Source organism: Zootoca vivipara, chromosome 4 (genome assembly GCF_965207765.1).
Source record: "Zootoca vivipara chromosome 4, rZooViv2.hap1.1, whole genome shotgun sequence".
NCBI classification, from domain to species: Eukaryota; Metazoa; Chordata; class Lepidosauria; order Squamata; family Lacertidae; genus Zootoca; species Zootoca vivipara.
The window spans coordinates 67693551-67721384 of NC_142587.1; the positions used below are offsets into that span (position 1 = coordinate 67693551).

Here is a 27834-nt window from a genome sequence, read left to right on the forward strand (position 1 = left end):
TTCCTCAGGGATTTCTGCATGAAAAAAGGGCTGTTCAATTTTTGTACTTGGGGTTTTGATCCAGGAGTTGATCTTGCTTGTAATGGTGGCGGCACACATTTCTTCCAGTGAATTGCTTTTGTCATTACCAGAATAGACCAAGGCAGGGTATAGTCTCCAGACAATTGCCCTGTTACTTTTCTACAGCCTTTAAAAGGCAATGCAGAAAGATATAAATATTTAGAGAGAGAAATGGTGCATTTCTTTCCCAAATTGCAAATGCAACCTGCCAGTAGAACTATTCGTCTGGACGCGATGGTGCAGAGGAAGAACTGTTTGTTCGCTTAAATGTTGGTGCTCTGATAATGTTTTTCGTTCTATCTTTAAAAAAATACATTATTAAGGGGAAGAGAGGGGCAGTTGCATCATCCTTGCTTCAGTTGCATCACATACTCATTCTTAGGGCTCAGCTAGACAAATGGTGAGAGATCTGTGATTGCATCTCCTGCCATCAATGGTTTTTGAGTTAAAAGCAGCCCCCGGGAGGCCATAGCGCAAAGCGAGGTGGGTTTTTCAAACCTCTTTCACCCTATGTCATTTTCCAAATCAAAATTGCCCACCCCCGCTGCTGCTACTTGACCTACATATGGAAACATACAAGTCCTGGAGAGCAGTATTTTGAAGTGGAAAATAGCATGAGGAAATGGTCTCGCCCCGAGCCACTGCCCCAACTATTTAAAAAACAAATAAATCAGAAATCTCAGATCGTCTTGTACAGTTTGGCCCTGGTTTATTGTTTGCCCAGGACAGGGGATGAGACACCAGTAAACCCCAAAGTTCCCACTGCCCCAAATTTGGGAGAAGTTCCAGGGGCAGCGGTGCTAAGGCTTCACTTCCTTTTGGAGAAGAGATCGCTGGAGACTTTAGACATGTTCAAAGTATTTATTTCTAAATATGTATGTAGAACAGGGGTGGTTTGAAGGTCTAATATGCTCCAAGCAAACCTTTCTGGCATCAAAGACCCAACCATATTTTAACAGTGGCAGCGAAAAAGGTTGAAATTAAATACAGTGGTACCTCGACATCCGAATGCCTTGACTTCCGAAGGTTTCGACTTACGAAGTCGGCAAACCCGGACGTATTTTCGCCCTGCGCGTGTTCTGTGCATGTGCAAAGTGCAAAATTGCGCTTCGCGCATGCACATAATGGACACTTCGACATCCAAAGGTTTCGACTTATGAAGAACGCTGTGGAACGGATCGGCTTTGTAAGTCGAGGTACCACTGTAAAAGTAAAGCACACAGAGCACTGGGGTAGGCAGAGCCCAGGGCTGCAAAAGGGCTGCAATGCACCCTGTGCATTTAATTGAACATTTAATGAGTGTGGAGGAGATGATGCGCACTCCAGCTGATCTAAACAGCTAAGGACAGAGGTAGTGTGTACACAAAGGTATATCTGCCTGTACAGTATGTGTGTGTGGATGCAAGAAGTACCTGCATCCCAAGGTGCCTTCAGTTTATTCTCACACTTTAGCTCGCTCTGCTTTAAAAACTGCTTCTGTTGTTACCTTGAACTGAACCAGATACTTTCCTTTAGTTGGAGCGGGTGACGCCTTCTCCAAAGTGATGCCTTTTGTTGGATCCTGACATATCCTTGACATCTGGGAATGTTCTCTAAGCCTAACTAAACAGTTTAATAGCGCTGACATTATCCGACAGGGGCAAAGCAGCTACTTTTATTTAGTTTCACTTTCCTTTCTGATGTTTGTAGCTGTTAGTTCTGCCCAGGTTGGCACTGAAAGGCTTTTCTTGCCTCTGATAAAGAGCTCAGCTGGGGGATTCATTTAGTGTTTTCTCTGGTGATTCCAGAGAAAACTCTGCATCATTAAGCCATCTTACAAAAATTAGCTGCCATTAGTGAAACATCTACCAGCCATCCCAAGCCATTTGTTTTCTTGAGAAACGTTGTATCCTTAATAAGGGCCATTGCTCAGTGGTAGAGCATCTGTTCTGTGTGCAGGTCCTGAGTTCAATCTTCAATATTTCCAGGCAGGGCTGGGAGACATGTCTCTCTGAAACCCTGGAAAGCCAGTAAGAACAAGATGGAACAATGGTCTGACTTAGTACAGTATAAGGCAATTCCCAATGTTTCTATATAAAACAAAACCTATGAACAGCATGTTAGCCTATTAACAGCATGACTGATAAGCATTCATAATATGATCTTAGAAAAGCATCCTTTGCTCATGGAGACTTGACAATAGAACACTATTCTTGAAGGCAGTCAGGGGTTTGCTATCTGCAAGTTTAGCTATCATATGCAGATGGCCAACAAATGTCACTGACTTGGCCAAGCAGAAATTTGGCAGAATATATGGTCCATTTTCCAGCAAAGAAGAAACTGAACCAAGTCATTTGGCACCATGCCAACCAGTACTGTCATGTTCTGACAGTCAACTGCAGAAAGAACACACATCCAAGCCCCAGATGGAAATTTATGTTTAGAATTGAGAATGGCATTCAATTGGTCTGATGCCTCAAGAGCTCCTAAAATTCTCTGGATGCTGAGAAAAATGTGCAACTAGCATTTTTAATTGACATCTACATACATTGCTGGTAGTGTCAAGTGATATTCACTCCAATGCCAATTGAATTATATTAGCCTACTGACGGCTGATATTCACTAAAAAGCATGGGTTTAAGCTTTAATTTTGTGTATGTACGTCTGTATCTCCATTTTTCTGCAAATCGGGGCTATTTTTTAATAGTGCAATCTTATGCAAGTTTACTTTGTTTGATGGACTTACAGGCTAGCTCACTGCGCAGTCTAAGACATGTAAAATTATATTCCTATGCTTTAGATGTGCCCATAAAGGCATTATAAGAAAATACCTACCTTGAACTTTTCATTTCAACTGTCACTCTCCCTCCAAAACTACATGGTATTTCAGCTGCAACATTCCATAGGCAGAGAGGAAATGCGGAGAGAGAAGCATAGTAAGAAGGGAGAGCAGGGGCCTTTGAAAACTGCACGCTAACAGTGCCTGCCTGGACAGCTTACCTCTCTATTACAATGAAATACATAATACGGTACATCTACCAGTATATTTAAATTACAGTCATGATTTCTAAATCTGCATATGGGAATAAAATGCAGCTCGTGCAAATAATTAGTAGTAGTAGTAATAATAATAATAATTTGATTTATACCCCGCACATCAAATCTGTGCACCCTATTTTTTTTTCGGGGTTCGTGTGTGCTACGCGTCTCCTCTTTTTACGGCGATGCATACACTCGTCTCTGTGTGTATGGTTAAGCCCTTTGCGCATGGTTAAGCCCTTTGCGCATACAAACGCGCAAAGGGCTTAACCAGTTCCCTTCAGCCGTGACCGAAAAGAAACGGCTCCCTCCTTCGGCCCCTTTAATGCCACGGCGCCACTGCCTGCCACATCGCAGCTGGCGAAGCGGCCTGAGCGCACGTGACTCCGCTTCCGAGGACACGCCCCTTTCGCGAACCCTGGCAACGAAAAGGGAGGTAAGGAGGCGAAGCGGAGGGAGGCGTACGCGTGAGGCGACTGGGAGAGGGGAGCGCCGTGCCGCTCTACGCACGCGCAATGAGACGACGACGAAACGATTGGCCCGAAGCACCAGGGGAGAGGAGATTGGCGGGCGAGTGTTCGGATGGGAGGGGCTTGTTTCCCCGGCTACGCCGCCGCTGCCGGCCTCGCCGCTTGTGTGTTGTTGTGCTGGGCAACTCCGGGCTGGCTGAGGGATGGTCATGGCGGCCGCTGAGGAAGGCGACGCGGCGGTGGGGGCCATGGAGCGGGGGCCCGGCGCGGTTTACCACATGTTCGTCATGATGGAGGACCTTCTGGAGAAGCTGAAGCTGCTCAACTACGAGGAGGAGGCGGCGCTGCGGAGCCACAACATGAGGCCGCCCTCCAGGTAAAAGCGGGCCAGGCGGGCCTCGCTCCCGTCCACCAGCCCGGGCGGCGGCGGCGGCGCTGGGGTTGTGTGTGTGTGTGTGTGTGTGTGTGTGTGTGTAAGCTCCCGGCCGAAGAGTGAAAGGCTCGGCCCTGCCCGCGAGGCGTACACGTGTCCACGGCAAGGGACGGTTCACTCGTGCGCGCGCGCCCTGCTGGGTCAGCCCTGCCCCTGGTTGGTCTCGGTGGCTGACAGTTGAGTTTGCCCCATGGGAACTCTGGTGGTCTGTCATTCCCCCCTGCAGGTGATCCGGTTGGTGGCTGCGCACGCTGAAGTTGTGCTGGACGAGTAATGTTGTTTGGAGAGCGGGGCCGTCGGGTCCTGCGGCTCTGTGCCCGCGCTCTCTTCGGGGTGAGCAACTCCGCCGGAGCAGAGAACTGACTGACAGATAAAACATGCATAGGTTTAGTGCTGCATGTCTGCATGCTTCGTGCGTTTTCCAGGGCACGCGTTTTCTTCTGCAGCCCCTGAAAAGCTAAGTTATTAAAAACTTGCATTTTGGATGAGTTAGGACTGTGACGGCTGCACGTTTTCTTAAAATGTTGTTAACTTGGTGGAACTTCCTTCTGATGGAACATGCATGTGGTTATGCTGCAAGAGTTGGTGATTTTTGTTTTTAACATGATGGGTGTATTATTGTTATTATTATTTATTGAATTTATATACCACCCTATAAATATGCGTTTTGGGACATTAGTGCCCTTCTAAATTTTACAAGGCGGAGAACTTTTTCTTTGGAGGAATCTGCTCATAAAAGTGTGCCATCTAGTGCAGCAGGGGGTTGTGATCCTACCAGTGTTAATATGGAACTTTTCTAGATGAACTCTTGAGATTTTGCTTGGTGACGAAAGGTCTTTCCGCTCAGACTGATAAAGAAACAATGTCATTTTTTTTAATTAGCGTGCATAAGTAGTTTTTAGACATTGAGATGTTCCATTTACAGTGCTCAGTCCTGTAATGGCAGAGACCTAAATTTGCCTGGTGTTTGAGAGTGGTGTTGAGATTGTACATTGGATGTGCATCAGGCACATATTCTCTATGTGAGAGTCAGCAGAATTGGTTGTATTTATGAGGGGAGAACTTGCTTGTTCATTGCAGTCTTATACCTTTGGTGTATCCTGCTTCCATTTGTTTTGTTCTGCTTTCCTCATCTGTAGCCTTAAGACTGATCCTTGGAGAACATTGGACCTGTTCTTTGTTCTGGTCTGTAATACGTACATCATAAATTCTAGTGTTCTATAATACATCAAAGATAAGTAGTTCCTAGTGGGAGACACTATTATTGGATCTTAAGTTATAAAATGTGAACCTTATCAGACTGTGGCTTACTGATTACTGCTGCTTAAGGGTAATTGTTGCTCAGAATTGTTTGTGCTGTGACTGGTGAAAGTTTTGCAGGAATTTAAGCTCTAGCTCTGACTAGAGTCTGTTACATCTTTGAAGTACCAAAGTCAAGTTTTAGGGGTTTTATTTTCATCCTCAAATTGTAGCACTCTTTTCATCTACAGATAAAAGAAAATACAAAATAGTATTCATTCATTAATCAGCCTGATTTGTTCATATCGTTCCTCTTGTAGCTCTTGCAGAGTGGATGTAAACCTGGAATAATTTAATTTAGGTAAGCGTTGCCAATTAGGCTTTTTGCCAGCTTGACTGTTAGTGTCAATCCTTTTGCAGTTTGGATGAAAGCTGTGTTCAGAGAACTTGTGTATGTTGCTCAAATGCTGTGCAGAGTAGAACTTTTGCAGTTTCAGTGTTCAAGCTTTCTTTTTAAATGTTCCTAGGCTTTATACTTGAGAATATATGTAGTACACTTGACTTATACATACTTACCTAGGAGTGTCCCATTGAACTCAGAACTTCTGTGTAGACACATAAGGGATTGCACTGCCGCAAACTAATTGTTATCTGAATGAGGTTTTAGGTTAAGAAGATGATGCTTTTTCTTGAACAACTCTTCATAGCACCTCACTGCATCAGTTATTGTTGCACACATTTTAGTCCTTTGTTGTTCATCAGTGAAAGTTACAACTTCTAGGACTCCTCAGCTATAATTAAAATGTTTTCTATGTTGTGCAAGATAAAGCCTTTGTTCTCACCCTTGCTGAGCTATATTCAAAGCATAGTTGATGAAAATACAAAATGAGATGCTGGCTTGTTCCAGACATCATTATCCATCACCTGATAAACAAACCATAGTTGTTTGTTTTGAAATGACCTGTGTAGTCCTCCTTTTGCCCCTTCCCACCTCCCCTCCCATGTCCACTTCTGTCAAAGCTGTCTTTGATTCTTAAGACTAGTTTCCTGCGGTGTCTGAACTAGGAAACTACAGTTTATGCATTCCCTTCAGTCCAGATCAAATCATCTATTCTCTTCTGTGAAATAAAAATATATATTCTGGCTCACAGAAGAAAATATGATTTCGCATCAGCATTGATGTTGCACCAGACACATTAGTATACACGCAAGGGGGCAGTCCAGGTCCCTAGACTTGAGGAGGGGGTTGAATTGTGGAGAGGTGTCCCTCTGTTCACCCCTGCAAGCCTCTGCCTGCAGAGTCATGCCAGTGTCACTCAGCTGGCTCAGAGCTCCTCTTTCTGCCTGTCTAATGTGTGGGTGACTGGAAAGTTCCCCCCATGGGGTGTTGGGGTGGCATGGGGCTGAGCCAGTCCAGGATTCCTTGGATCTCAATGCAGCCTCACTGATGTCTATATAATGGCATCAACCCCCACCTGGGATTAATTGCTGCACCAACACCAGGCTGGCACAGATATGTGCCTGTCCTCCCCTACCTTTCTGCCCCAGCCAGCTTGCACAGCAGGGATGGGTGGCCCTGCTGCTCCATTAAGCCCCACCAGGCAGCATCCAGGGTTTGGATTGTGCCAAAAATTAGCAGATTTTCAAAAGAATATTATTCACTAGCATATTGGTGTAGTTGATTTGCAGACTTGATTTGTTGTGGGCAAAAATGGCAGATCTGCCAATTAACAGTTCCAAGATATGTCGTATAGTTTCATTACTTCAGTTTAAATAGAAAACTTGCATTAATTTGGAAATGCTTTTAATGAAATGGTAAAGTTATTAAACACTTTCTTTTCCCAAACTGGATATTCAGTTCTTTGAAATAAATTCTAATCCATTTTTATTACATATTTAAGGCATTCATAATATGAGAATTGAATCAATATTGTTGCATATGAATAAATCAGATTCCCCTAATACTACTGATTGCTATACAGTATCCTGTTCTCAAGATACTGGCAGGATTTGGGAGTTTGGAGTTTAAAGTATTGCCTAAAGAGACAAGTCAATGTTTCTATTTCTCGGGAAGAATGTCACTGCAAAAGTACATATTGTTATTAAAGTTTATAGAACTCTTTATACTTTCCCCAAAAAGAAAAACACTGGCATGTTGAAAGGTGTCACTTGCTTATACAGTGGTACCTCTGTTCCCAAACACCTCCATTGCCGTACGTTTTGGTTCTCAAACGCCGAAAACCCGGAAGCAAATGCTTCTGTTTTTCAACGTTTTTCGGAACCCAAACATGCGATGCGGCTTCCCCTGAGTGCAAGAAGCTCTTGCAACTGATGGAAAGACACACCTCGGTTTTCAAACATTTCCGAAGCCAAACAGGCTTCCGGACCAGATGACGTTTGAGAACTGAGGTACCACTGTATTATGATATTGGCTACATTTGATATAATAAAAGCAGTAGCTGCACTATCGTATTCAAAACCATGCAGGCCTGGCCAGATGGTGGAAGGTCGCTTGGTGGTTTAATTGTTTGCTGTGCAAGTTCCAAGGTGGCACAGCTAAGGAGTTTGATTATTGGACCCCTCGCGTAGCCTCTGGTATGCTGTCCCCAAACATTCCAGTTGCAGGGCTTTATGTTAATGTACCCTGTGTGTTATGTTTCTTGTTTCCTCATTTTTGTTAAAGAGTTTTAATATTTTGTTCTTGTTTCATTCTGCTTGTTTAAGTTTGTTTTTTTCAATTTTTTTATTTTTTAAAAAACATCTAATAAGAACAAAACACAACAAATAACAAAAACCAATAAACAATAACAGCAACAACAAGAAAATACAAAATTTCATAAACTTAACCTCTTGTCTAATCATTGTGATGTGACTTCCTCAGATCCTCCATACTGAGATTCTCTGCTAATCCTCTTTAACAATTTCTACTTCATAGTCCTTTTATCCTGTTTTATAATTATACTTATTCTTAATTCTAAACTAAACCATTGTCTATCATATTTTCATATTTTCCTTCATCACAAAACCAGTTCCCAAGCTACAACATTATTTGTATTTCAAGATCCGCTTCTTACTAATTAATTACAATACTATATTTCTTCAAATAAACTTTAAAACTCTTCCAATCTTCTTCCACCGATTTTTCTCTCTGGTCGCGAAGCCTCCCTGTCAGATCAGCTAATTCCATATATTCCAGCATTTTCATCTGCCACTCTTCCACCATTGGTATTTCTTGAGTCTTCCAATTCTTTGCTATCAAAATTCTGGCTGCTGTTGTGGCATATAAAAAGAATGTGACATTTTTGGGGGGTATTTATTTCCCGACTATTTCCAATAAAAAGGCCTTTGGCTTCTTTTTAAAAGTGTTTTTAAACACTTTCTTCAATTCATTATAAATCTTTTCCCAGAAGTCTTTTATTTTGGGGCAAGTCCACCACATGTGGTAAAATGTTCCTTCCACTGTTTTGCATTTCCAGCACTTATTATCATATGTATGATAAATTTTTGCTAATTTGACTGGAGTTAAGTACCACCTATACATCATTTTCATAACATTTTCTTTCAACACATTACATGCAGTGAACCTAATAGATTTTTTCCACAACCTTTCCCATTCCTCCATCATTATGTTATGCCCTACATCTTTAGCCCATTTGATCATTACCGATTTTGTCTGCTCGTCCTTTGTTTGCCATTCCAGCAGTAAGTTATACATCTTAGAAAGATTCTTTGATTTTATGTCCAATAACAACTGCTTGTTTAAGTTTCTAGGATACTCCATGTTGAAGGCCTAGGCTCGGTAACAGTACATTTTTAAAACAAATATAAATACTCTGTTAAAATTCAGTTAAAATTAAACGAATACCTTAAATAGTCACTAGTACTAAAATAATCAACTGTCCATCTCCCTGGAATCCATAAGTGAGCCAAAAAAACAGTTTTTTTCAAAATACTTCCAAAGCTGCTGTTTGAACTTAGCAGATAGAACTTCATTTTAAGAGAGGATGCTTTTTTGGCCAAATTTAATCTCTCTTTTTGCTTTATAAATTGTGGACACTGTAGTTTAGGAAATGATACCTGTATGGGGAGTTAGGGGAAGGGTAGAAAATGCTGCTTTGGGGATAGTTTGTCCACCTTTGGTCCCCACCCTGCACTCAGCTCTCACTTGTGGCTCCTAGAAGCTGTCAACATGTGACAGTGGCCACACCTTGAGAATGCTTTCGACTGGCCAACTAAACCAGGTGAGGGAGCCCGAAGGGTCTCAAACCCTCAGTGAGTTAGGAACTTTCTCTGTATGCAAACACAGGCCTCTGGTGGATCGAGCGGACAAGATCAATAGTAGGTCCAGTGGTCAAGAAGGCAGTTTCTGCATGTGCTGCAGAGGGAAAGCTCATCAGCCTGGGGCTCATCAGCCTGGGACTGTAGCCCATCTAGGAGAAGGGCTACATCTTGCACGCCTCCTTTTGGCAACTCCTGCCATCAAGCTGGTGCCAGATGTATAACTCTGCCTTCTTTTGGACCATATCGGCAAGGATGAGAGGGGAGTCTTGTCACTGGGGCAGCCCAGGACCTCCATACACAGTACTGTCCAGGAAAGTCACTTTGGTGCTTCTAACACAGTGGTTTGCCTTTACCACCAGGGGCACATTCTCTGTCTCTCAAGACAGACGGATGCCAACAAATGTGCCCCTCATGCCCCAATTTGAACATTTCTTATTTGTAACAATATTTCTAAAGTAAATTTCTGTTTTATTGACAATATGAAGTATTGTGCATTTGTCTGAACTGCTGTGTACTTCTATAGAGGGTCAAGCTGCAAAAAGTTTTATAAACTACCTGATAATCAAATCCCTTTTGAACTCTCAAGTGCTCAGCTCTAATACTCTTGAGAATTGCATTTACAGCTTTTGACTCAAATTAATTATCTGCAGGGTGTACATACACAATGGAAGTCATGGCTCGTTATGGCATAACATTTTGAAAGTACTGCAAAGAAAATAGCACATCTTTTGGGGAAATTACTTGTCAGTGAAATACCAGCCCTAATGTCATCCTTGAGAAAAGCAATTTGGGGGCATAGAGGGTTATAGTAATACAGATAAGTTCTGTTAGCCAGAAGGACAAGATTTTTCAATATAGGGAGGCTAATCTTTGTTTTTTCCCTTTTAAAACAGGCACTACTTTGCATTGCCCATTAACCCAGGTGAACAATTCTACATGTTCTGCACCCTTGCTGCCTGGCTAATTAATAAAGCAGGGCATCCTTTTGAGCAGCCACAGGAATACGATGACCCAAATGCAACAATATCTAGCATACTATCAGAACTGCGGTCATTTGTAAGTGGATCATATTTTGTGTATATCTGAAATTTTTTGGTCAGTCATAATCACTTTGTAGGTGACTTATATGCTAGTTCTTTCAAACTGATCCTTAAGTAGAACTATATTGATTTTTAAATACGTAGCTACAATGGTTTTGCAGACCAGGGATATGTTTTGTCACTCTTATCATGTGTGGTTGGGCTGATTTTAAATCATGATTGTCAAACACCCAAGTTCATCAATACAACCCAAGTGTCACACTGTATGTGTTCTGTGGTTGAAACTACATTTCCCATCTTTTCACTTACTTGGAAGTAATCATGCTGAGTTTCTATTAGGTCGGCTGCATTTTGGATTACTGAAGATTTTGGAACTAAAAAGAGGAGGAGAGAAAAATGGAGCTGTTTTTAAGGATCAAATGGAAATGAAAACACAGCAGATATGCTTGTATACTGCAGTTGAATTTATATTTTTAAAAGGAAGGTGACTAAGAATTGAGCTTATCTTCTCTTACTTAGTTTATTGAAAGCTTTTGCACAAATGTGTGTGCATGTTCTGATACAGAGTTTGACTAAATGAGAAGTTTTCTTAGAAAATAGACCAAACAACACTATTACTGTTAGGACAACCAGATGGAAGACAGGACTGGTTCCTGTTCCTTGAATAGTTGTGTGGAAGAGGGAACTTCAGCAGGTGCAATTTGTCATATAGAGTTGCAGGGTGGAAAAAATGACAGGGCCTTGTCATCCGCCTCCTCCTGAACAAGAGTGATTCTGTCTCTCCTCTGGAGCAGGTGGGTGGATGCAACAGCAGTTGCTTTGTATGGGAGTGATTAACATCAGTTCATTTCAGTGTTGCTTCTAATAAGTGGGTGGGGGAGTTGGTTCTGAATATACCAGTAATTTTTTATTCTCATGCTGTTTTCAGTTCTTAGAAATAAAGCCCGAGCAGACACTTTTTCATGTGTTAAGTGATCCTCTGGCTACATGTAAACAATATATCAAAATGTGGTTGGAATTAAGCATAGCTTGAAACTGAGATCATGCATTGCAATTCCAAATGTACAGCAGACAAACATACATATTTTAGAACTGTGTTTTAATTTTCTTTCATGGTGCAGCAAGCTTCTGGAGGCACAGTGATGGCAGTAACTATGACTTCTCAATTCGGACATCACACCAAATCATGGTTAGCACTACCCGTAGTTGGGAAACCCACTGCAAACTATTATTTCTAATTTTGGTTTGCCAACCGATTCAGTACCATAATTTCTCAGCTTGGACATCCTACCAGTCATAGTTAAGCTGATTTAACTACCATTTGGTGTGGTGTGTGAATTGACTAGTACTGAGAGGAAAATGTTCACCTAGATTCTGAATAAATTGCAATTTTAGTAATTCCAGGAATCAAAGATGAAACTGAGTAAGCACCAATCCAAGTAGTGTAGCTATGGATTATTGCCAGGAAAGGTCTCTTAAAAGCCAATGAGAAACTATTAAATGTTTTGGCTGTCATGCTCACATTTAGACAGTACATCCAAATAGAAAACTCTAATGTAAGCCAGTGTGGATCATGATTGCAGCAATCAGAGGTCTGGTTCATACATGCATGTATAACACTTGATTTCTCATCACCTGATATTTCCAGCTGAATGTATGAACTGGTTGCATATGTGATGACTCACTCACACAAACTTTTGCTTCTTGGTGCTGTGTACACACACACACACACACACACACACACACACACACACACACACAAACAAACAACCCCTTTGTGAATGAAGAAATGTAGTTAGTAGATGTAATGATTTTGCATTTCTGGTAATGATATCTATCTTTGTTTTAGGGCAGATCTGTGGATTTTCCTCCTTCAAAGTTAAAGGCAGGTTATGGAGAGCAAGCATGCTATGTTCTTGATTGTTTAGCTGAAGAAGCCTTAAAGTACACAGCCTTTGCATGGAAAAGGTATCCTATCTTAACAAGATAATCTCTTACATTTCTTCTTTTCTGGGAATTCAGGCATTAATTATATAAAATGAGAGAGCCAGAGCACTGCAAGCAGGTCATATCCAACTATCATCTTCTAATGCTGTCTTTTGAGATACATACCTAAGTTTCCACACCACTTCAGTTTTTGTTCTTGTATGTTTTCACAGTCAGTCACTTTTTATACTCAGTTGTTGTGTGAAACCTAGATGTCCTTCTCATGATGGAGGCTCTATTACATATATGTTTTGTTTTCCTACCATGTGAATCATAGTATTTTTGATGCTGGTAAACTGTAGTGCTCTCCCTAGCAAGGCCACCTATTTCCATGACTGTCTTATCTCTCAAATTTTTAGCCCACCCTTCCTCCAAGGAACTTTTAAGTGGAGCATATTGGGTTGTCTCATTTTATTGTCTCAATAACCCTGTGGGATAGGTTAAGGCTGAGATAGACTTGCTTGTTTCAATACCTTCATGTGGAAAGATTGAGCAGAGACTTGAATCTGGACTGTCCATGCCCAAGACACACACACACTGTAGCCACAACTCTGCAAACAATCAGCTAGTGCTCATAGTATCACAGGTGCTGGTGAAAGGCAGTGCTTAAGAACATGAGTTGTAGGTTCTGATTTTAGATCTCTGCTCAGCGTCAAGCTTACTGGGCAGGTCACACTGTTTCTTAATGTCTTCCTTCCTTCCTTCTCTGGGGAAATGATAACATTTGTCAGCCTCATTCAGTTACAGATACACACACACACCAGATCTTATTTATTATATTTCTTTGCCTCTTTCATACAAGGGTACTAAAAATGATGTACAAAGCATTTAAACTACAGTATAAAAAGCCATTTACAAAAAGATTGCAGTACAAGTGCTATTAAAATACAAAATAGCTACAATACTATAATAATTAAAGGCAAGCTGCAGCAATACAAACCAGGCAATGTATACCAGGCCATGCAGACAGTGAAAGTGGTGTACACATTTAAAAAGAGAAAGAAAACAGAAAGTATCATTTAAAGATGCATGCAGAAGTCGTCAAATATACAAAAGAGGAACAAATTGGTTTAAATTTTCAAGATTTTATTGGCAACTGCAAGTACTGCAAAAATCCCAAAACCAAGAAGCAGATATTCCCATGATCCACCGTGTAGATTGGTTGATGGTTTTGGCTAACAGATATCCCACAAATGTTGTTTTTAATGGACTGTGCTTGAATTTGATGAAAATTAACATGACATGGGCTGGATTTTTTTCCCCACAACAGGTGTCTCTGTCACCTCTCAAAATAGCAATGACTCATAGCAAAGGAGCACTGTTGAGCATTGCATAGAAATATTTATATGCGGATTTCAAACTAGCTGCTTTTGTTTCCCTTTTAAAGTTAATCACTGGTATTCTAAAAGGAAAACCCACCACAAATGTGATGGCCTAAGCAAGGTAAGGTCAGTAGTCTCCTGTTCCAAAGCCACCTTGGAGTTAATCCAAAGTGTGGGTTCAAGATCATGGATGGTGCTCTTGCCAGTGAAGCCAAAACCTCCAAGCTGTTTCACTGATATCCTGAAGCAACTGGCTGGGTTTTTACAGCAGGGCTAGGTAGTCATTGACTGGAGGCTCCACCCCACCCCATCCCTGAGTGCTGCCTACTGGCTAGTTACAAGATTGGTGCCTTTTGCTGCAGCCGATCTTTCCTTTGGGGTAACAGAATTTCCAGCTGTGGTTATCTCCCAAGACACTCTTGATCCCCATGGAAATCTATAGTCTAGCCATCCAAATCTGGTGGCAAAGGTCTCTTATCGGGGCTAAGGAAGGCTCTGGTGTAAACAGACCTACATGGGAATAAATCAGTCTCTTCCTCAGAACTGCTGTGGTTGGAGGACTCGGGCTTTGAAAGGTCCTGGTTTGAGACCATGGCCCAAAGAGCAGTAGGCCAGCAGCAAGCAAGCAGGCAGGTAGGCGTGTGTGTGTGTGTTTTTAAAGGGCTTCCCAATGCTCTAAATCAGGATATGATTTAGGAAGCAATACTCCTGACCGGAGAACAGTGGGCTGTAAGGAGTGGCAGACCCACAGCTGCATCCAAAGCCCTGTTGCTACCACCAGCCAGAGTGCAAAGAGGGGAGTATTTTACCCAGATTTTGCTTCACCAATTCTAGGCTGATGCAGCAGATAGGACTGGAGTAGCTTATGATCCAGCAGATCCATGGCTGGCTCTGCTCTACCCCCTCACAGCCTGTTTCAGGCCCTTACACCAGTAGTTGCCTGTCAGCAGCCTGTGCTTTTAATGAATGCAGGAGACCCTGTGCACTGGGGGAGCATGTGTGCGCGCACACACACACACGCACACACACACACAGACACACAAACAAGCCCAGCAGAGATAGCTAAGGGCAAACCTCCACATCCTAACACACACACACACACACACACACACACACACACACTGGCAACATGGATTGGGAGTTAGCGTTGCTTGACTGGCGTGTTTGGCTTATAATTAATATAAAGCTATAGCATATTATGTTAATTTTACATTCTGCATAAATATCTCAGAGAGCTTTACAATAGCCCAACGTATTTGAACTGAAGTCTTTGATTAAGAGAAGAAACCAATTTAGTTTAAACATTATATTCAAATCAACTCAATGATTTGCTTGGAAATCCCCCCCCCCCCGGAATGCTTATAAAAAAATTAAGGAATAGCCATTCAATAGCATACACTTTCCTTACATTATTTAGATTTCTAAGCAAAAGAAATTAAAGCACTGAAACTATTAACATACTAATTTTAGCACACTCAAAAAGCTATACATTTATGTTTATTGTATTTGCATAGATGCTTCCTAGGCATAAACATCTGAAAAACTTAATTACAACTTTTAAATTGCCCAATTTGATGGATCTCATATTTTTCAAATTCATTTTATGAAACAATGCATTTTTAGAAACTTTCCACAGAAAAATATAGCAGCAGAAGATTGTCTATCCCATATCACTGCCTAGCATTGCGTTCAAAACAGTTGCATTTTTACATTGTCTTTCTGTCTGTTTGTCTATATCTGCTGTAACATTCTCAGAGGCCTTACATTCATTGTTTTAGGGCAACATATCCAACAGAGGAGCTAGAAGAAGAAGCAATAACAGAAGATGATGCTGAACTGACCCTTAATAAAGTCGAAGAAGTAATTGCGGTAGGTATAGGTAATTTTTTGTTGACATTAATTTTATTGTTAAATGTGAAAACACTTTTCTTAGGAAGTGGAAATGAGGTAAAGGAATAATTTTGTGTTCCACATGAAATGCTTATGAGAACTGTTAGCTCTTTCTGTAATAGTACTGTCTTGAATTAAGAAGTGTTCAGTAGTCAGTCTGAGAAAGTAGCAGTATAGTCTGGATATTTTGTTGATCTAATATATGCTCAGTACTGTAGATTTGTCACTTAGAAAGCCAATTAGCATAGCTGCCAAGTTTCCCTTTTCTCGTGAGGAAGCCTATTCAGGATAATGGAATTTCCCTTTAAAAAAGGGAGAACTTGGCAGCTATGAATTAGGCTTCTCTACATATGGCAGCAGAGTGTGGTGGTAGTGTTCATTCTGGATGATCCCCTTTTTTCATGTTGCCACTGGGGGGGGGACTTTTAGAAACTCGCAGAGTAGGCTAGAATTGTTGCCTAAACAATTGTGAAAATTGTAGTTTAAATTGCTGCAAATCAAAGGGTTCAATACTCTAGATGTTTTGTACTGTATATTAGCAGCCCAAACCATTCTCTGACACATGCTTGCATGAACCGAAAGCTAGCATATAGAATGAAAAGGACTGATATAGCTTGCAACACTTCATGTTAATGTGGCAGCAAATTTCCAGCTGTCATAATCATAGGAATTTCTGCCTGCTGCATCCATGATTGCTCGGTTTCCTTGCCATGTTGCCTTTTTCATTTAAATACATGTACAGTGGGTGTCCAGAATTGCTCATACATGGAGCAAAATTTATTATGTGAGCCAACCACCAGTGATATTTTAACGCAAGCTCCATGGGTAGTAGAATCACAGAATTTTTGAGTTGGAAGGGACCATGAGTGTCATCTAGTGCACTGCAATGCAAGAATCCTTTTGCCCAATGTGGGGCTTGACCCCACAACTCTGTGATTAAGTCTCATGCTGTACTGATTGAGCTATCCCAGGGTCAGTACATAATACCCTTTTTGCTTTGGCAACGGTTGTGATGCAGTTCAGAAACTGTTTTTAAAACACAATCCTGCATTTCTTGCTGAACGATATTTTTTATGTTCTTAAGGAAGAAGAGACAGATAATGAAGAAAACTACATTGATCTGAATGTTTTGAAGGCACAAACTTACAAATCGGTAAGTGTTCTTTCTCTTGAGTTCACATTGTGCTGTTGTGCAAGTAAAATACACTTCTGCTCATTCATGGTGCCCGTTGCTGCTGCATTGCTCTACAGCTTTTCACACTCCTTTGAAGGATGTCCACACTCTTCAAGCCATTTGCCTCCCCCCCCCCTCTCTCTCTGTGTGTGTGTGTGTGTTTGTGTTTGAAGCACAAGCGTTAGCAGATGTGGAAAGCCTCAGCCTGCACTTTGAGTTTCACTTAATGCATCGTTGGAAGCACACATGACAGCTTAGTCCATCTACCATATACCATAAATTCTACAATATACCATCAATTCCATGTACCATAAATTCTACAAGTTTGCAGTAGTAGTTATGAATTGCATCTTGACTGTGTTAACAATGTCAGTCAACGTTTAATTTGACTATAGCTATAGAATGCACAATGAATTATGCATCACATAGAGTCTTTAAAGACATCATTGTAATAACTCTTTTGTTTACTTTCCTACAAATCAAGTATACACATGCTAACTTATCAAACTAGCATTATAATTTGTGCTTAAGTAATACAAAAGCTAATTTCAGGAGTTTCCTCGTGTTAATTATTTGATGGCTTTTACAAGTGGTGGCAAAGGAGACATCTGAAGGCAGCCCTGTACAAGGAGGTTTTTAATGCTTGAGGTTTTATTGTGTTTTAAATACTTTGTTGGGAGCCACGCAGAGTGGTCAGGGCAATCCGATCAGATGGGCAGATAATAATAATAATAATAATAATAATAATAATAATAATAATAATAATAATAATGTGAATTAGTAATCATTTAAATGTTGGTATGCATCATCTTCAATGCTTGTGCTGGCACTGCAGATCTTGAAATTTGTGTTCTCTCTGGTATTACTGCATTTTGCAGTTTCATCATTTGCTGATGAATGCATAATGTAAACTTCTTGATAGGATATGATTGAATCAAAGCAAGAAGAGATTTTAGAATCCACAGTAGATGCAGCTGAGTGGAACCTTGAAGTGGAACGGGTACTACCACAGTTGAAAGTCACAATCAGAACTGATAATAAGGTGAGTAAGGACAGTGCTTTGTAGTGTCAGACTAGGACCTAATGCAGTAACCCAAATTCCTGAAATGACCTTCCCTCACATGTGTCTTTAAAGGCTTAGACTGTAATCAACACATTATAAACGATCATAAACAGTCATTTCCAAATCTGATTTAGAGATCCTAGTTGCCTTTTCTTCTGCAAAATTTCACAGTTAAATGTGAAGTGCTATTTTAAAGCTACTTGACATTTGAGCACTTAAAATAGATTAGTGTCTACAAGCAAAGTACTTGAAACCCAGCGTAAACATGTTTGCACAGTTTTTAGATGTAATGATCCTATTGAAGGTGGTGCAGATGTATAAACAAATCGTTTTTGGAAGGGCATCATTAAATGCATTCCCTCAACTATTTAAACATAGATTGGGGTAGCTAACGTAGTTATCTCCAGGTGTTGTGGACCACAAACCACATTAATCTCAGCTAGCATAGCCACTAATCACAGATGAAGGGAGTTGTCCACATCTGGTGAGCACAACGTTGACTACCCATGCCTTGGATGTTCTGATTTATGTTGGTTAAGCCTCTCCTGAGGAGAGCAGTTTTTAATGATGCTGTCTCCAAATTAGTCTAGCTGTTGGACAGTTGGCATCAAACCATTTTTGACTTCTGCATTTTGTGGTGAGCTCTACTGTCCCCATTTTGCTATATCAGCTTTCTCCTGGTGTAGCCCTCCAGTCTCCATCTAGTTCTCTGCCTATAGCATCTGTTTTGCTTGAAGCAAAATGTAAACCATCAGGGATTCCTGTTGATTTTATTACTGCCAAATCTAAGGGCCTCTTTTTCATCTGTATTCTTTTTGGATTCAGCTGTCTTTAGTAGTATTGATCGCTCTGCTGTTCATGTATTATACACACACACACGTGTGACTGTATTCTTCTGTTCACACTTAGTAGACTTCATTGGAATCTGTCAGGGTTCTACTCTCCTTCCTCAACACGAACACTCTGGCTGTATTCATCCATATACATGAGTCTAATTACCGTCATTTATCCACCTACATGTAACTTTTCACTTCTATCTAGCTACGTTTAAATATATTGCTAACATTTACTCATGATTCCTTGATGGGTTTTTCCAATCTGAACATTCTGAAGATGGAGCTCTTCTTCTTATCCAAATTGTTTTCCTCCATCTTTCTCCCCACATCCTGTCTGGAAGGCATAAGAACCTTGGGATTGTCTTCAGATACTCCTCTCATATCCCATATGATGCCAGGTGACTGCTGCTGTTTCTCAAATATATAAAAATACAAGCTTACTTCTTAGCATGCACCTCTACCGTTTTCATGGTTGCTGCAGTTATCTCAACTAATGTAGATAGAAAAAATAGAGATAAAATAACCAAATGAAAAGTGCTGAAATCAGTTTACATTTTCTTACAGTCTATACAAAACTATGACAGCAGCAGAGTTATAATTTCAGATTTTAAAAGGATTATTCTCTAATTTCACCTCAGTCTTTCAACAAATACAGTTCTTGTCTTGCTCTTCTTTCTTCCACATTCTATCCCAAGTACATCTGCTAAAATCTTGTAGCTTCCCTGTTGCTTTAAGGATTCCTCTTCTCAAGCCTGCAATGATTCCTTTTTACCTTGAATTATTTCCCTCAATCTCAGCTTCCTCCTGAGAGACCTTGTTTTCATAAACGGGGCATGAGGTGGTCAACCTGTGTCTGACCTGTCCCACTTAGGAGTGCGGGTTGGTGTACAGGGGTGTGCGAGCATGATTGGATGCTGCTAAATACAAAAAATCTCTAGGTTTAGCCTAGCCTTCTACCTAAGTATAGAGAAATTTTATTTACAGTCGAGTATTCAGCTTAGACACAGACTTATACGCTTCATCTGCTGTTTGAGAGAAGTATAAGCTTCTTGTTTTTGTGTTTCACACAAGTTCATCTACTGTGGCACAACGACTAGAGTGTTGGGCTTGGAGATAAGAAATCTAGCTTCATATTTCCACTGAGCTATGGAAGGCACTAGCAGTCTGTCTCTATCGTAATGTGATGACTTGTTGTAAGACTAAAGTGTTGTAATACACATTGAGGCTTCTTAGAGAAGCTGTGCAACCCCTTTATTATTCTTCTCTCACCTTTTCTCTAGCTAGTACATTTGGATATCTCCAACACAGCATAGTTCTATGTCCATATGCATCCATCTCCTATGTCTGGGAGAGCTTCTCTTATGCTGCCTGCTGTGTGTTCCTCTTGGCCAGTCCTTTTCCCTTCAGAGATCTCTTGGTGCTGGTACTTGCTATTGTATGTTGTTTCAAAGTGATTAAAATTCTGCTAGTGCTAAACTTGAACTATTCTGTAGTGAAGGCTGCAATGAAGGGTTTGATTGTATATTAAATGCAATCTCAACCTCTTTTCTTGTATCAGAAGGAGTGGAGTTGGAATTAATGTCAGTGCTCAGAGCACAATTATTTCTGGAACAAGAATCGTCACAAACAACAATTTGCAGACAGTGTTCGCTTCTATCCAACAGTTGCACAGTGATGTTCAGAAGTTTATTTGGAAAAAGAAGATGCCCCATATATTTAGATAATATTTAAGACACCAATCCAAAGGTTGAATCATGCTACCTTTTGCAAGTGTGCCACAAACTTGCTAAGCCATGATTTGACAGGTCTGAAGTAAATCACAAGCTTGCATATCACTTGTATAAAGCCTTTTTATTTAACTTGCAGGACTGGCGAATCCATGTAGATCAAATGCACCAGCACCAAGATGGAATTGAATGTGCTTTAAAAGATACCAGGGTGAGTCTCTGATACGTATAAGTAATTCACATACAATGGAGGTGGTTATGAGTATGTGACCATTCAGGGGATTCTCATTGGAGAACTTCCCCTTTGTGTGTATGTGCGGTCTCAAGTGCTTCTGAGTCACTAGTTAGTAAAATGAACTGCTGCTAGGCATTTGGTTTCCTCCTGTGCTATATTTTCTCAGTTAGCTGTCACTCCTCTTATACAGTGGAAGTTTGGGGTACATGCAAGCTTGAATTGCAACAGAAGTGCTGTTGCTTAAGAACTTTGGATCTAGTTTTGGAGGAGCAGTTGAAATATTTTCCCCGCCAACTCTCTATGTTACTTCAGTAATGCATTGGCATGGTCCAAAGAGCTATGCAAGCTGGTTTTGAAAGTGAGAGAACTTCCAAAAGTTTGCTTGCATATGGGATCAGAACCTGATGGTCAATGGAAAAGAGAGTCTGAAGTCCTACTGGGCATGCCCAAGCTCTTGAGTAGATTTTTATATCCTTGCCAGCCTTCAGTGAGAATTGACCTGTTTCAAACTCTGACAGGGTTACCTCGACAAACTTCACAATGAAATAAGCAGAACTCTGGAAAAAGTGAGCAGTCGAGAAAAGTATATCAACAACCAGCTGGAGCATTTGGTTCAAGAGTATCGTTCTGCACAGGCACTTCTGAGTGAGGTAACAAGCGGACTATCTTTGTTTTTCTGTAGTCTTGGATTGCTGTTAAGAGGCTGTAGTGTTGCCTCTTTCACCATTAACTCTAGGTTTCTACTGTTAAAGCTCAAGCTGTGACTTTTACTCATGTGCTATTAATGATGTAAACATAAAGAATTCTCTAGGTTGCTCTCATGGCCTTTTGATTATAGATCAGATCGTACAAGTCTTTCATTTAAGTTGCTTGTGTGGAATAGGACATATTGCAGGGGTTCTTCATTTTTCTCTCAAGGTTAAAAAAGTTTTTTTCCTTTTATTCACAGGCCAAAGAGAAATATCAACAAGGAAGTGGAGGAGTAACAGAGCGGGCTAGAATTCTTTCTGAGGTAGAACTTTTCTCAGTGGTATTTTACAGTCCAGATGTTTTGTGTGTGTTTTCTCTCCAGAATCTGAAAATCTGAAAATAATGACAAGACAAGCATTTCAATCTTCATCTAGTACGCTTGTGATGCAATTAGTAGTTCTAAGGCTTACTCCCAAGTAAGGACACAGACTTGGTATTTTAGAAATCGTAAACAAACTGAGAGCAAAGACTTAATCAATCTAGTTCATCAGGCATTTCTCTCATTTGAGGTAATATCACTTAACTCCTTAGTTAAGTGGTTTGCTTTGCTGACTTCCGTAAAGTTTTTCAGGCTGAATGAGTTACCATTCCTTTTCAAATTACTTTTTTATAAGCACTAAGCTTTAATCTTCATTTTTATGAGATGACTAATATTAAATGACAGGAGTGCATAACTTTGTATGACAAGATGGGCCACAGATGAGTGTTTTCATCTGCACCAAATCACAGTTAATGGAATTTGTTCCCTTAATCCATTTTGCATTCTTGATGATACCGGATGGAAAAGTGAAAAAGCATGCATATTCATCTTGGCTGCATGCCAGTCCTGGCACAATAAAGAAATAATAGGTATGAAGCCTTCATTTAACCAGGGCTCCTGTAAGAGCAGGTAATTAAAGTAACAGAATCCAATTCAAGACCTCCAGTTAACTGCAAAATAATGGTTTGGTTGCACTACTGTCATGATTTCGTGAACATTTATATTTTCTTTTCTGCCCTTGCCTGTAACCATCATGGAATGAGTAAATGAAAAACTTGGCTGTATATGAAACAAATCCAACTGGGATAGTATTGAGTAAACACACATCACTGGCAACAATATCTTTCAAAGTGATCAGTTTGGGCTGAGAATAATTTGTTAGTTCATTTAGCTTAATGCACACATTGAGGTTTTTTTCCACAAAATGTGAGGATGGAAAATGACCCTTTTCACAGGAGGGCAGAAGTTCAGAAAAAATATCTATTAGCGTTTTGTGTCTCATAAAGCAAAATGCCCTTGTAAAAGCCAAATAACCTCCTCTCTTTGGCTGTGTTTTCCAATACATGGGCAGCCCAAACAAGCCCAGGAGAAACCTTGTGCTCTCCCATTCCCTTCCCCACTTCTCGCATGGCTGGGAGGGCAACTTCCACCAAGTTTAGTTCACTTTTAACAGAATCCTGGATAGATCCACTTCAGTTATGCAAACTTTGATATAGAATTAATATGGCAAAATGATACTAATCCTGAGGCTACATAGAGGCTACCTCTATGGATGTTGGGGATCTGACACTAAGTAAAAGCGAAACAAAAGAAGTGCCATGGTCAGATCACTTCCTGGTGCAACTGGACTTCTCCGCGACCCTTCCTCTCTGCTGGGAGGTGGTACCGATTTGGATGGTCCACCCCCGCTACTTAATGGATCCAATTGGCTTCCAGAGAGTGGTTGGGGATGTTTTATCCCTTGCTGATGGTCTTTCAGCTGATTCTCTGGTGGCCCGCTGGAATGTGGAGTTAACCAGGGCTATTGATTGTCTGGCTCCGAAGCGCCCTCTCCGATTGCATGGAGCCCGGAGGTTTTCCCTGGAGCTCAGGGTGATGAAACAGTCGTTGAGACGGTTAGAGCGTCGGTGGCGGAAAACTCGTTCTGAGTCAGACCGGACACGGGCTAGAGCTCAACTTCGAGCCTACCAAGTGGCAGGCGACGGCAAAGAGGACCTTCTTCACTTTTTCCATTGCATATGCAGAAAACAGCAGCAGGAGACTGTTCCAGGTGGTTTGGAATCTATCAGAACCACCTTTGTCATCGGGGCCTGGTAAGGACCCCAAGATCTCCTGCAATGCTTTTGCAAAGTTTTTTGCAGATAAAGTCGCTCAGATTCGGAAAGAGGTAGACACCACCGTGGGAGCAGGGCCCAGGGCGGGAGAGTGCCAGAGCCCTGTCTAGTCATGTTCTATGGGATCAATTCCAATCTGTTACCTTCGAGGATGTGGACAGGCTGCTTGGACGAGTGAAACCGACCACCTGTCTCCTTGACCCTTGCCCATCCTGGCTAATAAAAGTGATCCGGGAAGGGCTGGGCGATGGGCTCTGCGGGGTGGTGAATGCTTCCCTCTGTGAGGGAGTCTTCCCAGACCAGCTGAAAGAGGCGGTCATTAAACCGTTTCTTAAAAAGACATCTTTAGACCCGACAAATATAGCTAATTATCGCCCAGTCTCAAATTTACCATTCTTGGGTGAGGTGATTGAGTGAGTGGTGGCTGAACAACTCCAGGCACGCCTGGAAGAAGCAGACCACTTGGATCCCTTCCAGTCGGGATTCAGGCCTCATCATGGAACTGAAACTGCCTTGGTCACACTGGTTGATGATCTTCGGCGGGCTAGGGACAAAGGTGAGAGCTGTTTCCTAGTTCTGCTGGATCTCTCAGCGGCTTCTGACACCATCGACCATAACATCCTTCTGGACCGTCTAGAGGTGTTGGGAACTGGGGGCACTGTCATACAGTGGTTCCGCTCCTTCCCCCTGGGCCATGTTCAGAAAGTGGTGGTGGGGGATGAGAGTTCAGACCCCTGGGCTCTCACTTGTGGGGTGCCTCAGGGTTCTGTCCTCTCCCCCATGCTTTTTAACATCTACATGTGGCCGCTGGGAGGGGGTTTGGGCTGGGTGTTCATCAGTATGCAGATGATACCCAGCTCTACCTCTCTTTCAAATCAGAACCAGTGAAGGCGGTGAAGGTCCTGTGTGAGTGCCTGGAGGCGGTTGGAGGATGGATGGCGGCTAACAGATTGAGATTGAATCCTGACAAGACAGAAGTACTGTTTGTGGGGGACAGGAGGCGGGCAGGCGTGGAGGACTCCCTGGTCTTGAATGGGATAACTGTGCTCCTGAGGGACCAGGTGCGCGGCCTGGGAGTCATTTTGGACTCACAGCTGTCCATGGAGGCGCAGATCAATTCTGTGTCCAGGGCAGCTGTCTTATCAGCTCCATCTAGTACGCAGGCTGAGACCCTACCTGCCTGTGGACTGCCTCACCAGAGTGGTGCATGCTCTGGTTATCTCCTGCTTGGATTACTGCAATGCGCTCTATGTGGGACTACCTTTGAAAGTGACCCGGAAACTACAACTAATCCAGAATGCGGCAGCTAGACTGGTGACTGGGAGCGGCTGCCAAGACCACATAACACCGGTCTTGAAAGACCTACATTGACTCCCAGTATGTTTCCGAGCACAATTCAAAGTGTTGGTGCTGACCTTTAAAGCCCTAAACGGCCTCGGTCCAGTATACCTGAAGGAGCGTCCACCCCTATCGTTCTGCCCGGACACTGAGGTCCAGCGCCGAGGGCCTTCTCGGTAGTGGCACCCGCCCTGTGGAACACCCTCCCATCAGAGGTCAGAGAGATAAACAACTACCTGACATTTAGAAAGTACCTAAAGGCAGCCTTGTTTAGGGAAGTTTTTAATCTGTGATATTTGATTTATTTTAATGTTTGTTGGAAGCCGCCCAGAGTGGCAGGGGAAGCCCAGCCAGATGGACGGGGTATAAATAATAAATTATTATTTTTTATTATTTAACATATTTAATAATTATATATTATTTAGCCATTCTTCATTTCAGACATGCACTTAACAATCAGCAACTAGTATCCTGTTGTTGTTTAGTCGTTTAGTCGTGTCCGACTCTTCGTGACCCCATGGACCATAGCACGCCAGGCACTCCTGTCTTGCACTGCCTCCCGTAGTTTGGTCAAACTCATGTTCGTAGCTTCGAGAACACTGTCCAACCATCTTGTACTCTGTCGTCCCCTTCTCCTAGTGCCCTCCATCTTTCCTAGAGAGATTAATCCTAGTATCCTAGAGAGATTAATCAATCATAATCATTGAATTGCGGAGTTGGCAGGTTCCCTGAGAATCATCTAGCGCCCCCCCCCCCCGCATGCTATGAATATGCAGCTTCCTCATACAGGGATTGAACCTGAAACCTTGGCATTATCAGCACCACACTCTAGCCCACTGGGCTATCCATGCACAATGATGGTATTTGGTCACTTTACTTTTGGCTTGTATTTAAATTATTCTGAGGCTGATAGTATTAAAATCTGCATGGGAATCTTCCTTTTACAAAAGCCATGAGACTAAAAAAATTAGGGTAGTGGCATCGCGGGAAACCTTTTTTAAAAATATTATCAATTTTTATTAAAAGTTTTCAATATAAAATACAATAAAAGCCAAAATAATCTAGAGAAGAAAAATAAGAAAAGGAAAAAAAAACAAGAAGAAAAGGAAGACAGTAGAGAAATGGAAACATAAGAAGAGAAGAATAAAGGGCCCTCTGTCACAATTACATCTTAACCCAGGCATAGACAAACTCCGGCCCTCCAGCTGTTTTGGAACTACAGTTCCCATCATCCCTGGCTAACAGGACCAGTGGTCAGGGATGATGGGAATTGTAGTCTCAAAACATCTGGAGGGTCGGAGTTTGCCTATGCCTGTCTTAACACAGAGAACAATGAACCCTCCCATCTCTCACCTTTTTATGTCTCTGTGAGTGCTTAAATCCAGGTTGTTCCTTGTAAAACCAGTGGAGATATCTTTGGTTTCAAAGTGTTCTAGATTTTGCAAATGATTCATTGCTTATGTTTCTCTTAAGATAACTGAAGAATTAGAGAAGATAAAGCAGGAAATGGAAGAAAAGGGAAGCAGTATGACTGATGGAGGTAAGCTCGCCTTTCAGGTTCTTCCTCAGACAAAACTCCCACCTTCTGAGCAGCATAATAAGCAAAAACTCTTAATGCAGAGCAACAAACCCAGAATGGCAGGTTTGCAAAAGATTTCCTGCCCTGTTGGGCCGTGAAACCCTGTGCTGGGGCCTTTGTGAAGACAGGGAGTGATTAATTGAGCATTTTCTATCATTCATATGGCGAGAGGTATGCTCACAGCTGGTAAAAAGATAAAGCATATAGGACTTGTCAGTTGTGGCTTAATTCCATTTTAAAATCCGCATAAGCCTAAACCCTTACCTGGGCTTGCATCACATTCTTGGGGGGGGAAACGTCTTGTGTATAGCTTTAGCCTCAGGATTTGTAAGGCTGCTGCATCTGGTACTCTGAGAAACTGATTGAATCTGTACTAGCGTGTACAGAAAAATAAATCTGTAGAAGATATATTCCTTCCCCAGTGCAAAATGTAATTCTGTCATTATAACTATGTTAAAAAAATGTATGTACCCTTTAATGCACGTTTTGAGATCCAAAATGTCAAAAATGTGATAACCTCATTTTAATATAGCTTCTATGTGAAATTATGAATCCATAAAATCATGCCTCCAGAGTATTGTCATTCTTTTGTTCATTTAAGTCTCTCTCCCGATTAGCAAAGAGAGCAAATTAGGAAGAAAAAACAATACCTTTCATTGTGTGGAAAGCTAACAGGAAACTGTACTGTTTTGCATTTTCTTTTTTAACAGCTCCCTTAGTCAAAATTAAACAAGCTTTAACCAAACTGAAGCAAGAAACTATTCAGATGGACATACGAATTGGCGTGGTAGAACACACATTACTCCAGTCAAAGCTGAAAGAAAAATCAAATATGACTAGAGATATGCATGCTACTGTAATTCCAGATTCTTCCATTGTTGGTACCTATTAAATTTATTTGATTTTCTTTTTTATTCTAGGCAAATCTGATTTTGTACTTTTTTTTACATTATGTATCTCATGTTGCATAGAATGTTACAGATCTGTCTGTATAAATGCAGTCATATTGCATTTTGTGTCTAAGATTTATTACACAACACTTTTTTGTAAAAAAAGAAAAGGAAATAAAAAGTATTAATAAAAAATTATTCACAAGCTTCTAGTATGTTAGGCCAAAGGACTTGGATTGAACGTGGTGGATGTATTGGAAAGCAAAAATCTGGGGTGAAAATGCAGTGTTGCAAAACTGTAAGCAATCAGTAAGGCTGATGGTGCCTTTTCCCTTTCATAGGCTTCAGATCAGGGTTGTCAAACTATTGTGCAAACTGCCTACTTTACACAGAGTACTGAACTATCTTC

The 27834-nt window shown here is 41.4% G+C and overlaps 1 protein-coding gene and 1 long non-coding RNA gene across 5 annotated transcripts; one reads left to right on the forward strand and one right to left on the reverse strand.

Moving 5' to 3' along the window:
• Positions 1-551: 551 nt before the first annotated feature.
• Positions 552-3416, reverse strand: LOC148685983 (uncharacterized). The gene is made up of 3 exons (XR_015949648.1): positions 3189-3416; positions 2875-2929; positions 552-2058 (listed from the first exon to the last, which is right to left on the reverse strand). It is a non-coding gene; the product is annotated as an uncharacterized LOC148685983 (long non-coding RNA).
• Positions 3417-3712: 296 nt separating this feature from the next.
• IFT57 (intraflagellar transport 57) lies at positions 3713-27623 on the forward strand. Of its 4 annotated transcripts, XM_088668083.1 has the most exons (12): positions 3713-3924; positions 5541-5581; positions 10395-10557; positions 12391-12509; positions 15628-15718; positions 16824-16892; positions 17836-17955; positions 20679-20750; positions 21293-21424; positions 21724-21786; positions 26430-26496; positions 27246-27623. In XM_088668083.1, exons 3-12 carry the CDS (start codon positions 10438-10440, stop codon positions 27425-27427), a joined length of 1035 nt encoding a protein of 344 aa, XP_088524209.1. In that variant the 5' UTR covers positions 3713-3924; positions 5541-5581; positions 10395-10437; the 3' UTR covers positions 27428-27623. The 4 variants fall into 4 exon arrangements, with proteins under 4 accessions (XP_088524209.1, XP_034971779.1, XP_088524211.1 ...); XM_035115888.3 differs by lacking the exon at positions 5541-5581; XM_088668084.1 differs by lacking the exons at positions 3713-3924; positions 5541-5581 and adding an exon at positions 3933-4314.
• Positions 27624-27834: the final 211 nt, after the last annotated feature.